Source organism: Ascaphus truei, chromosome 2 (assembly GCF_040206685.1).
Source record: "Ascaphus truei isolate aAscTru1 chromosome 2, aAscTru1.hap1, whole genome shotgun sequence".
NCBI classification, from domain to species: domain Eukaryota; kingdom Metazoa; phylum Chordata; class Amphibia; order Anura; family Ascaphidae; genus Ascaphus; species Ascaphus truei.
The window spans coordinates 82,479,931-82,492,465 of NC_134484.1; the positions used below are offsets into that span (position 1 = coordinate 82,479,931).

The window sequence follows — 12,535 nt, forward strand, 5'->3', positions numbered from 1 at the left end:
CATTAGTCATTCTCCAGTAATTAGCTTGTGTTTGCTGAACAACTAATGCTTCGAATGAGGTGTTGATTTTTTGCAACTGTTTCGGCACTTCAATGAAGACTCTGTGGAGATGTGCCAATTGTGAAACTGTTTCTTCCTGCAGTGCAATCATCCTTTCCAGCACTGTCATGAAGTCAGAATGGCGACGATTTTCTGCTTCCACAATTTTTCCCTCAGAAGCTACAATTGCATCGTATGTCATATTTGCTGGACGATTTGCCGGTAAAACAGTTTCAATTGGAACGTCTTCATGGTCACTTGCTTCTATTTGTGTGTGTATGGCGGTGGCGTCATCATCATCATCATCATAATCCTCTTCATCATGTTCTACAAATAAATGTACAAATTATTAAATGTCATGTTAATCTCTGCTGTGTTACTATGTAATTGTAGTGTGTCATAAGTAACAACTAACATGTTTCCATACGTTTTATAACCTCACATTAAAAACTACCTTGACTTAAGAATAATGTTTGGACTCAGTATGAAATATGAGTGAATGAAAACTTGCTGTAAACTCAAAACTCCTACATGATAGTTAACATCACTAACACAATACAAGTTGCCTTACACTTCATTTTCACTGACACTAAGTAATCCTATTTAAAGAAGATGTGCAAAACAAATAATGAACATGACAACATAACATATAGAAGAGCACATATTATATGGCCACCAACTGATACACTCACCTTCTAGGTGTGTTGAGCTGACTGACCCAGGTGAAGACACTTGTTCAGTCTCAGGTGACACATGTCCTTCAGGGGCAACTATATATAACAATAACATAAGTTTTACATTTACATGTGTAAATATTGAACAAACAGTTATTGTATGTTCTGTATTTATGAGTATCTAACAGCATCATTTCCTTAACCCAAAATGTGTGTGTGAAAGTGAACATAAATAGTTGTAATAACAATGTACATGCCTGTGTACTTAGAACTTTTGAGTTCCCTAACATACAACATACTATGGTTCTGCAGTAATGCGTGAGGAAAAATACATTAAATTTGTACATAAAAATCATATGTTGTGTAGTGATATCAGTATCATAATGTACATAACTATCATGAGATGACCATTCACAATGGTTATCATGAAGGTGGTCATATTGCAAAAAGTGTTGTTTTTGGTAGAGGATATGTGTGGTACATTAATATAAGATGTGGCACACATGAATGTGGCTGTGACTAAACAAGACAAGACATGCAGTGTGTGATAATGTGTCGTTGATAGTAGTTCAACTATAGATATGAGTGAACTAATGTGTGACGTACGGTTTGATAAGTAATGAGTTGTTGGGGCATTTAGTAGCTAAAGTGAAGCTTTCAAATGAGTGTGATTAACTTCAGTTGTGCTAGTGAGGTTGTAAGAACGGTTTTCCCTTCCCCAAAAAGCCTAATGAGCCACACCTTTCAATTACTTGAAACAGGTGAAAATGGTGTGAACTAAGTTGCCCCTAAAATGAGGCTGTAATTAGTGTGTGTGCTGAACCCCACCCCCTCTGTTGAAGTGTATGCTGTGATGAGATATTAATTGCAGCTGCTTTAACACAATGGTAGATGAGCTAAATAGTCGTGTGCAGTTTTGAAGTTATGAAAACAATGACATAAAATATGATACGTGTGCCTCATTATGCTGTCTGTATATGACTTAAAGCAAAAATGGACCTTTTCATAAACAACTATAGATGTGTTAGTGCAAGTGATGTTTGTAGGCCGTTGCATGCAATATATTTGATGCATGCTTAAAATAGGCAGTAATGTCATGTTTGTCGGAGTAAAATAAATAAATACACAATAATATTCTACATATTTCTGTTCTGTACCTGTAGCTAGTAATAATTTCTGATTAACATGTGTTACACATGTGTACTACCCTGTTGTTCCCCATCTTCGGCCACCATCAATTGCTTCCACTGCAGCAATGCATTTTGGGAATTCACATGTAAATGAGCACGCAATGGCACGTGCTATATTAGTTACTGCTTTTAGTAGGACTACAACATATATGTCTATTTAGATATATATATATATATACAGAATCAGACATATACATATATAGATGCAGGTATGCTTATATTGTGAAGACAGTATAAAAAGCAGTGTAACTATGCAAAATAACTGTAAGCAACGACACGCCTAGTACAGTAATATTTCTCACCTGGTGGAAATTGTGAGGGGTAAATTCCTATATCACGGTCACCAGGTAAGCCTTCCACGACGACGGGAAGTAATTTTGCCCGAAGCAGCTCCTCCAATGGACTTAATATGAGACGTTGTGGTGTGGGCCCACCTCCAGTGCCAGTAGCATGCACGTGTTGGTGTTGTATTTTCTTTTTCAATTTGGACCTAATATCATCAAATCTCTTGTGACAATTCCGCTTGTCCCTCACATGATTCCCACACGCATTGACACCAATGACTATTGTGTCCCACATTTCTTTTCTGCTTGCTGAACTTGTCCGCCCTTGAAAAACATATCAAATATATGAGGTAAATGAATAATAATATAAGCACCAGTTTCCTACACTGCTAGCTGTTCCAAGAGATAGCAAACATGCTGTTTTATGTGTAATATGTGAAGCACATGAGCATTCACTACTAAACCTATACATGTAAGCAAGGTTGCATTCAAATTGTATGCAGTTATGGCAAATTGACCGCCTGTGTTTAGTTGTCCTTGTAAGGCATGCTAAAAAGCTGTGTTTCCAGACTAATTAACATAGAAAGATATTGTGAAGCCATATTTGCATATGAACAAAACTCAGATGACCTAGGATCACATGTATTTGAATAATAAATGTAAATGTACACTTACCTAGTAAATGTCCATATATACTGTCATAGTGCTCCAGAATGCCAGTGACAAGAGCTGTATTTTCCTGGTCATTGAAGCGAGGATTACGTGGCTTCTCCACACGTTTCTTCCGAGCAGGTTTAGGGTCAGAGCTTGGCTGGTGCTGACTGGACTCTCCTTCTTCCAATGGAAGAGCCTCCAAAAGCTGCCCACCAGCAAGCACGCCACCACCATCCACCCCATCAGCAACTGCGCCACCAGCAGCACTCCCAGCACCAGCACTCCCACTCCTAGCACCAGCACTCACACTCCTAGCACCAGCACTCACACTCCTAGCACCAGCACTCACACTCCTAGCACCAGCACTCACACTCCTAGCACCAGCACTCCCAGCACCAGCACTCCCACTCCCAGCAACAGCACTCCCACTCCCAGCACCAGCACTCCCACTCCCAGCAACAGCACTCCCACTCCCAGCAACAGCACTCCCACTCCCAGCAACAGCACTCCCACTCCCAGCAACAGCACTCCCACTCCCAGCAACACCACTCGCAGCACCAGCACTCCCACTCCCTGCAACACCACTCTCACTCTCAGCAACATCACTCCCCTGAACAGTACGTTCACTCCGACGCGTACTCCCACGAGTAGCACTCCCACTCCCACCAGCATCACTCTTCCCACGCTTTGCGGGCATACTTCCAGCACTCACAAAAAACAGACAATAAATGTACAGCCAATCACACGAAACACTTCCACATATAAAACAAGACAAAGATGTAAACAAAACAACAATGGACAAAGCTCACCCAATACACAACAAGTCTCTCCGTCAATATGCAAATGTTCAATCAGCCAGCTCTGTGCGTCTCTCTCTCTCTCACTCCCAACAACACAGAGAATGATTAGCAGTACACGTTGCCTTTAAATATGGCGCGCAATCCAATACATGCTTGTTTCGCCTGATTCAGCAAGATTTGTGATTGGGCAACCTATCAGCACCGCGCCACGCACGCCGATACACCTGTGTGTGATCGGCTAATCATCGTGAGAGTGGGCGGATTTGTTTTCGGGTTGATTTTGAATGTATTCGGCACTTACTGCATACGGAGAGGAAAAAACGCCAATAACATGACTAATCGGTAAGATTGCCGATTTCACATAATCGACGCTTACTGCATGAGGCCCATAGACACATGATTGTTATGGTTTTTTTTTTATGGTTGTGGATTGGTTCAAGAGTAAGGGGATTGCCTGGAGTCGGTGAGTGGGTCATCTAATGGTAAGCAAACCAAAGAAATGTTATTGTTTTCACTTTTACAGGTTTTGTATATTTTTTTATGTGATAGAATTTTTTTTTATAATTTCTTGCCACTGTACAGTATGTATGTATGTATGTATGTATGTATGTATGTATGTATGTATGTATGTCTAGATCGATATACATACAGGGTAAGAAATAATTGTTTTGGAAAGGCTTGTTTATATGTATTTTAAATATATTTTCAGCTATGGTTACATGTGTTTGTAATGTAATTTTTATTTAGATAGATGTAATTTTTGGTGCTGTTTGCATTATTTTATTTCAGGGTGAGGCTTGCTTTTTAATAGTGGATTATTTGTGGTAGTTCTTTTTTGACTGATGGTTACTTTTTGAATTAATGGTTTGGTTTAACGATTTGAATAGTTAAGTGTGTAATTGATTTGGATTGGATTGTAATAGATTTGGGATTTGATTCATTGATGGTAATTTATTTCTGTTTGATGGAATTGTATCTGGTTTACAATAGTTTAATTATTTTTTTAACATTGATTGACAGTGTACATGATGCACAGATTACTTGCATCATTTATACACTGTACAATTCAATGTTTTGATTGGCATTTGTTAGATATTGATGGTGAGATGAGAATTGTTTTCTTTTGATATGTTCTATTGTTTTAATGTGCCTATATAATATTTCGCGTTTGATATGGAATGTGATGTATTGATTTTGATAGTTGCTATTTTTTTTGGTGCATGTTTTTTTATATATGTATATATTATAATATATATATATAATATATATATATATATATATATCAATATGAAGCCTCTTCGCAAGCACGAGCCCTCTGTCCTCCGTTGCCAAAAAAATACACAGCAAATACATTCTGATCTCAGTTAACCCCTTAATCACCTTATCAGTTAATAGCCGCAAAGGTAATTAAGGGGTTAAGCCACACTGCCCCGATACCCATCCATATATATATATATAGGGATGATGAAGCCACTGTACAAATGAATGGGTGAAGGATGGGTATCGGGGCAGTGTGGCTTAACCCCTTAATTACCTTTGCGGCTATTAACTGATAAGGTGATTAAGGGGTTAACTGAGATCAGAATGTATTTGCTGTGTATTTTTTTTTATATATATAGGGATGATGAAGCCACTGTACAAATGAATGGGTGAAGGATGGGTATCGGGGCAGTGTGGCTTAACCCCTTAATTACCTTTGTGGCTATTAACTGATAAGGTGATTAAGGGGTTAACTGAGATCAGAATGTATTTGCTGTGTATTTTTTTGGCAACGGAGGACAGAGGGCTCGTGCTTGCGAAGAGGCTTCATATTGATGAGGTAAGTAGAACTGTATTTATTTTATTATCCTAGTTAATGTGTTTAATAATGGACAAAAAGCTATTATCCATATCTGTATAATAGTTATTTTGCACATTACTGTATGTGTTTGGTGGGGGGGGTGGCATATATTTAAATGTATAGGATAGGTTTATTTTTTTTACATACAGGGTTGGTTCCATAGGTCTGCGGGGACCTCATGGGTACAAGGCTGCCGGGTCCACGTGGGACACCTGCGGGGAAGAACCGGGGGCCCCACATCTGTGGGGGCCCCGCGGACCCGTAGGGACCATCTGAGGGGCCCCCAGTCCCCCGTGGGAACCACCTGAGGACCCTCAGACACCTGTGGGGCTGACCCGGGGCCCCCCAGACACCCGCGGGCCTACCCGTGGAGACCCCATTTTGTGCCCACGGTGACCCATGGAGACCACCTGGGGGACCACGGCACCTGCCGGGGACCACCCGTAGGCGCCAGAACCTGTGTGAAACCCTTTGCTGGGCCACTGTGGGGCCTGCGGACACCCGCCAGGAACACCGGGACTCCCGTGGGCCTGGGGTATTAACGCTGTATGTAAAACAATAAACCATGTATTTATGGGGGGGGGGACACAGGGGGTGGGTTATGTATTTTTAATTAAATATAGTCCTGTTTATTGTGGGTAGCGGGGGTGGGGGAAGGGGGTATTGTCCCCTTGCCAGGGTGGGTAGGCCTCCCGGTGGATAGTGGTTGAGGGTAGTTAGGCCTCATGGGGTGGGTAGTGTGGGAGGGTGTATAGGCCTCCCGAGTGGTGGGTGAGGGTGGGTTAACCCCTTAATGACTATAGCGGTAAATAACCGCTAAGGTGATTAAGGGGTTAGGGGACATTACATTGGCTTTTGTTATTCTTGTTTATGTTTTGTAGCATCGGAGGGGGGCATGGACGGGGATGAAGATGAGGATGGTCTTCATCGTGGCAGCCGAACAAGGGTGAGTGCAATATGTATTTATTGTATTTATTGTGCTTTATGTATTTGAAACGGGCAAATGCACTATTATCCATATGTGGATAATAGTAATTTTGCCCATTACTATACTGTATGTGTTAGGGGGGGGGGTTATTTAAAAATAATTATGTGTTTTTTAATTATTTTGGGGGGGCACAGAATTGGCACTGCAGGCCCACGGGGACACCTGCGGGGAATACCCGAGGGCCACCGCCGGCCTGTAGTATCATTGCTGTGCATATTTATTTATTTATTGTGGTGCTCTAGTGTGTATTGTTTTTATTGTGGGGCTATTGTGTGTGTATTTTTTTTATTGTGGGTAGCATGGGTGGGCAAAATGGGTATTAGCCCTAACAGTGGATGTTTAGGGCTTGTGGGTGGGTAGCGGGAGTGCTTAACCCCTTCATGACTGTAGCAGTATTAACCGCTAAGGTAATGAAGGGGTTAAGTCTACCCGCAACCCCCCCGCAAGCCCTAAACAGCCACCAAGGGCCAAATACCCCCTTCACCCACCCCCGCTACCCACAATAAACCTGGCATGGGTGTTTAACCCCTTCATTGCCTTAGCGGTTAGCCGCTAAGATAATGAAGTGGGCTGTAAATGCATTTTTCCTGCCTCGGATGCATGCCGGGGGGGTCCGATGCTGTATTAATGGGTATCAGCTCCGGAGATCCCCGGCATCAATCACAGGCAGGAAAAAGGCCTGATTTTTTCTAAGTGTCGCCCTTGCTGATGCTTCTCCACCACTAACTTGTCAACTTGAGTTGCCGTAACGGATTTGCGTGAAAATCTCCATTCTAGAGCGGCGAGTAGCAGCGAAACGCTGCTCGGGGCTACTAGAATTGAGCGGGTTTGGAAACCTGGTGAGTAGCGGCGAAAAGTGCCTTATCGCTGCGCCTCTGCCGAAAAAAAACTTCACCAAAAAACATGGCACTTTTTTTGCTTTTCGCCAAGTTCTCGGGGCTTACTGAATTGTTGTAGGCATTTTTGGCGCAAAACGGGGAAAAGTGACTTTTCGCCGCTTAGTGCATGACCCCCTAAAATGTAACCGTCATTCCATGTCACTCCATGATATTCGCGTGCCAAAACATGAGCAACCATTAAATGGGGGGAATGTGTCACCTGCAAAGACTATGTGACAATATATCTGGGTACATCTGTACTCCTCTGCTGAGGCATTCAACCCACTGAGTGGCCATTCTGTCCACCATTTATACACAAACTATCTCTCTCTCTCTCTCTCTCTCTCTCTCTCTCTCTCTCTCTATCTATCTATCTATATATCCATGGTCTCTATGCTATTCCAGGGTCTCCGACAAACATCTCTCCAAGTTTAATCACTACAGGTGCGCCAACGGGTATTCTAAAACTTGCCTTGGAAAACACATTTTAGAATACTCGTCGGCACACCTGTACCTCCTTCATATAGCATAGAGCACCAGAACATCATTTATGTTCAGATTATCATTGCATGCCAAAGGTATTTTCTGTGTGTACTTCCAGATTTTTGTCAAGGGTGCTTAACTCACCAGTAAAATGTACTTAATATGATGGTAATTATATTTTAGACAGGATTTTCACATGAAAACACATCTCGCCTTATGCAATAAACAGTTCTCATATCTTTAAACCACACAAAAAAACAAAAACCACACATTTCAGGTTGCAATTTGATTTTGCCTGTGGCAAATCCATGTAGTATGTAAAGTGTGTAGGCAAATGAATAAATCTTCCAATGCAACTGTCGTGTTACATTTTGCATGAAAATCAGCGCCCAGAGATCATACAGTACCTCCCCCAGGGCGATGAGAATTTTCTTCATATGCCACAAAAACACTTCAAGGAACATGTATATATTTTATGTAAATATATTGATGCTACATGCCGAAATATGTATTATATATGCAAAAATACACAACTATCTTAAGTATTCTAATTTTTATTGCCAAAATGCATTCCTTATTTCAGCAATTTTGCATGGCAAAATTTACTTTGTTTAATGTATTTTTATTAAAGTTTGTATACAACCAACATATAACATTAATGCAATGTACAGTTTGAACAATAAGCCAGAATATCATTAAAAATTATGTTGCAAAAATTCACATTTTAATGAATAAGTCCTCTTTAAATTCACAGAATAAACATTAGATTTGGGTAAAATTGGCATTTGCTCAATCTTACTGCATCTAATATTTATATACACTAATATATATATATATATATATATATATATATATATATATATATATATATATATATTCACTGTGTATTTTTGTCACATTGGATGTTGCTCTGGACGTCTTTGTTTCTTGTTTTATACAATTAGCCATGCCGTGTAGAACTCCTTTTAACACTTATATACATGCTGTACATATATATATATATATATATATATATAGTGGTAATTTGGGGGGTTTCTGAGAGTTTGCTTGGTATCTGTGTGTTTGTTTACTTTGTCCAGCTGGTCTCAGCTGTTTTGGAGGTTAGTACTGTAGCTCCTCCCACCCAGGGTTTAAAGCGTGCCCCTCCCCAATGTCCAAGTAAGCAGGTTTTCCTTTCATGCAGCTGGTTTCGGCAGGTTCAATGCAGGACCACCCTTCCTATAATTATAGAGTTAATAAGGATTTTAATTTGTTAGTGTTAGGACCTGCGATATTATGGTCATGTCTGGAAAGTGGTTCACAGTCTTATACGCTTTGGCCTAAGGGTTAACTAAATTACCCTTTTTTCAAGAGACATATAGGTATTTCACTGTGTATTTTTGTCACATTCGATGTTGCTCTGGACTTTGTTTCTTGTTTTATACAATTAGTCACGCCCAGTAGCACTCCTTTTGACACTGATATACAAATATATATTGTTGTAATTTGGGGGGGGAGGGGCTTCTGAGAGCTTGTTGGGTATCTGTGTGTTTGCATCTAATATTTATAATGATGTAATATTGTTAATAGAATTTGCATTGTCCTGCAGTAATCATACGAGTTAGTCTTGCATATTTCTGTCTTTCCAATTCTCTGATTTCTTATATTTAGTTAATATATGTAATTAAATAAAAATTTAAGTTGATGTGAAAATGTGATCATTAAAATGACATATTTTTAGGATCTTGTTGGCCATTAGTTTTTTAAGACCTACAAGGAGTTATTAAAATTAAAGTAAAGATGTGCATGGTAAAACTAATATTTTATGCTTTAAATGCACTGTAAATGTAATGAACTAAAACAAGAAGTATCATTAAGTTTTAACTGTAAAAATACTTTTTCCAGAGTCTATCTCACCAACAGTTCCATTTTTGATCAAAACTGATTTAGGTCTGAAAGTAGTACTAAGTAAAACTCACATCAACATAGATTATTGGTTGGTAGAATTGCCAAATAATTTAAGTGAAAACTTCTTTACGATCATCTCTACCATGTTGAGTGATTATAAACTATAGAAAGAGCAGGTAAATGTCTTTGTTATTAGAGATAATAAATTAGGACATCGAAAAGAACACAATGTGAACTTCTAGTAGTTTTCCCTTCAATATATCAGCCTTTACCAATGAATTCTAAAATCTAAGGACAAGACTACTGTACCTTACATAAGCTATATATATTTTCTAATGTGTCTCAGACAGATTGTAATAAAACAAATGCATGTAGTAGTAGAGAGTGTTCCACAAATGAATTCCCCATTACAATTCCTTAGCAAATATTCTGTTAAGCGTTTGAAAGGTGAAAAAGCCACATTAAAAGAAGATGAGAGATCATCAAAATAGAATGTTTCTGTCCATTTTTCTGCAGGGAAAATTTAAGTACTGTACTTTTTTATTTGTTGAATGGTTGGTTCTCTAAGAATAATTGGACTATGTAGCAGAATGTTGGTTACATTGAAGAGAAGGATCTCTTGTCTTTTTTTAAAAGTTTAATGCCACACTATTAAACATAAAGTATTCTACAGAATATAACATAGGGTGACTGAACTGGTCCAGATGGATTATAGCAAGTGAAACGGGAAATGAATTCCCTGAATGGTGCTTCCAATAACAAATTGAATAGCTGTATAAAGTAGGAGTCCAGAACCATCAGCAATATAGCAATATTGGTGACTATAATCCATCCATGATGCCCAATTACGTGTGTATGTGTAAATTGCAGCTCACCTATTAAGCAGCATGGGAACAAGCCGACATGTGGGAAATTGAAACTGAGCAACCTCAGGATAAGCCCCGTAACCACAGATCTTGCACTGTAGAAGTTGTCCAGATCTTATCATGTCGGTCCGTATAGCTGGAGCGTCGGCATATATATGAACACACTGGCTATCGGAGGAAAGTCTAGTTGCAGTCGGAGTAATTAAAAACGCACGATTGTGTGGTCTGTCTGGGTCCCGGCAATGGCGTGCTTCAGTCCAGAAGGGAAATAGGCAAAAAATAGGGTAGATGCTGAGCACAGCAGTGAACAGAATGATGATCTTGATTCAATTGATGATTCAAGTCTACTTTTTTTGTTTTTCTTAAACATACTAATTTAAGGAAAAAGTCTACTTTCATCCTCAATGTATCAAAGGGACCGTACATCACCACCTTTGAGAGATTGGTGGAACGAGATTTGAAATTAAAGTCTACTTTAATCCTCAATGTACACTGGCGACACAGTTTATTGCACTGCGGCCAGATCCGCAAGCCGGGAGATTTCCCGGCTTGCTAGTGGCCGCCCCTCGGCGTGCCGCGCGTCACTGACGCGCGGTCACGCGTCATCGGGAGCGTGGGCCCCCTGCACGCGCGTCCAGGGCTCCCCGAGGGAGCCCTGGTGTCCCGCGATGTGGGGGACGGCGGCAGGGGGTTCCGGGGGACCCGGCGGACCCGGCATCGGGAGGGAGAGCGCCCCAATCGGAGGGCGCTCTTCCGCTGCTTCGGCGCGCGCCCGTCACCCTCCGGCACGCGCCAGGCTACTGCTGCGGCCGAGAATGGGCAAATGCTCGAATAAACTCGGCCGCAGCAGTATCAAAGGGACCGTACATCACCACCTTTGAGAGATTGGTGGAACGAGATTTGAAATTATTGGCGGAGGGTTGTGTTTGCCATCCATTCCTTTATGGCAATTTGACAGAGGAGGAAATAATTGAATTATACAACCTCAAAGCAGATAAAACAATCGTTATAAAATGCCGATAAGGGAGGTGCGGTTGTAGTACAATCCTCTGCCACTTATAAACACGAAGCACTTAGACAATTAGATGCCGGTATCTCCTATGCATTGGATTCCCGCGTCACGTGATTGGGACATTTCCTTGCATAGTAGATTCCGGCACCCCATAACGGGGCCTGTATCTCGGGACGTAGGGGGTCCCTGGACCTCAAACCAATGCGGTTCTGCTCAGGAGACCCCCTGATCATCTACACTAGGAAGAAAATATATATCAAAAAATATTTTGTAAACACCAATACACCACCAACTCCCCCGTTCCCCCCCATACTGTAAAACCATGATTTATTTTTTAACATACAGGATTAATACTCCAGACCGACAGGGGTCCCCAGTGGGCATGACGGGTGTATGCAGGCCCCACAATGCACCCCAGGTGTGCCCACGGGAGTTTGGGGGCCCTCCATCGAATCCCACAGGGGTCTGGGGCCCTCAGGTGGTCCCTGCAGGTCTGCAGGGCCCACACAGCTGTGGGGCAACCGGTTCTTCCCCGCAGGTGTCCCCCGTTGGTCCAAAGGTGGTACCTGTGGGCATCCGGGGGTCCTCGGGTGATACCAGTGGGCATCTGGGGGTACTCAGGTTGTCTCCATGGGTCCCCGCAACCCTGCGGTACCAAACCTGTGTGTAAAAAATGAAACATGGCCTACATTTAAATAAATACCACCGCCCCCCCCCCCCACCACCACCACCACCACCACACACACATACAGCAGAGTAATGTGCAAAATAATTATTATCCAGATATGGATAATAGATTATTTGCCCATTATTAATGACAACATTATCCAGCATAAATAAAGTAAATAAGTACAGTTCTACTTACCACAGCCAATATGAAGGGCGTCCTCATCAGGATTATGCAGGTCCCTGTCCTTCGTTGCCAGAAAGCATACATACA

General features: G+C 41.3%; 1 protein-coding gene across 1 annotated transcript in view; it reads right to left on the minus strand.

Moving 5' to 3' along the window:
- Positions 1-12,535, minus strand: part of LOC142488111 (uncharacterized) — a 93,489-nt gene that overhangs the window by 14,903 nt on the left and 66,051 nt on the right. The window contains exons 4-5 of the mRNA XM_075588484.1: positions 732-809; positions 1-366 (exon numbers count right to left, since the gene is read on the minus strand). The exon at positions 1-366 is cut by the window's left edge and continues 489 nt beyond it. Of these exons, the coding sequence (XP_075444599.1) occupies positions 1-366; positions 732-809 (444 nt within the window). The remainder of the gene's footprint in view (positions 367-731; positions 810-12,535) is intronic.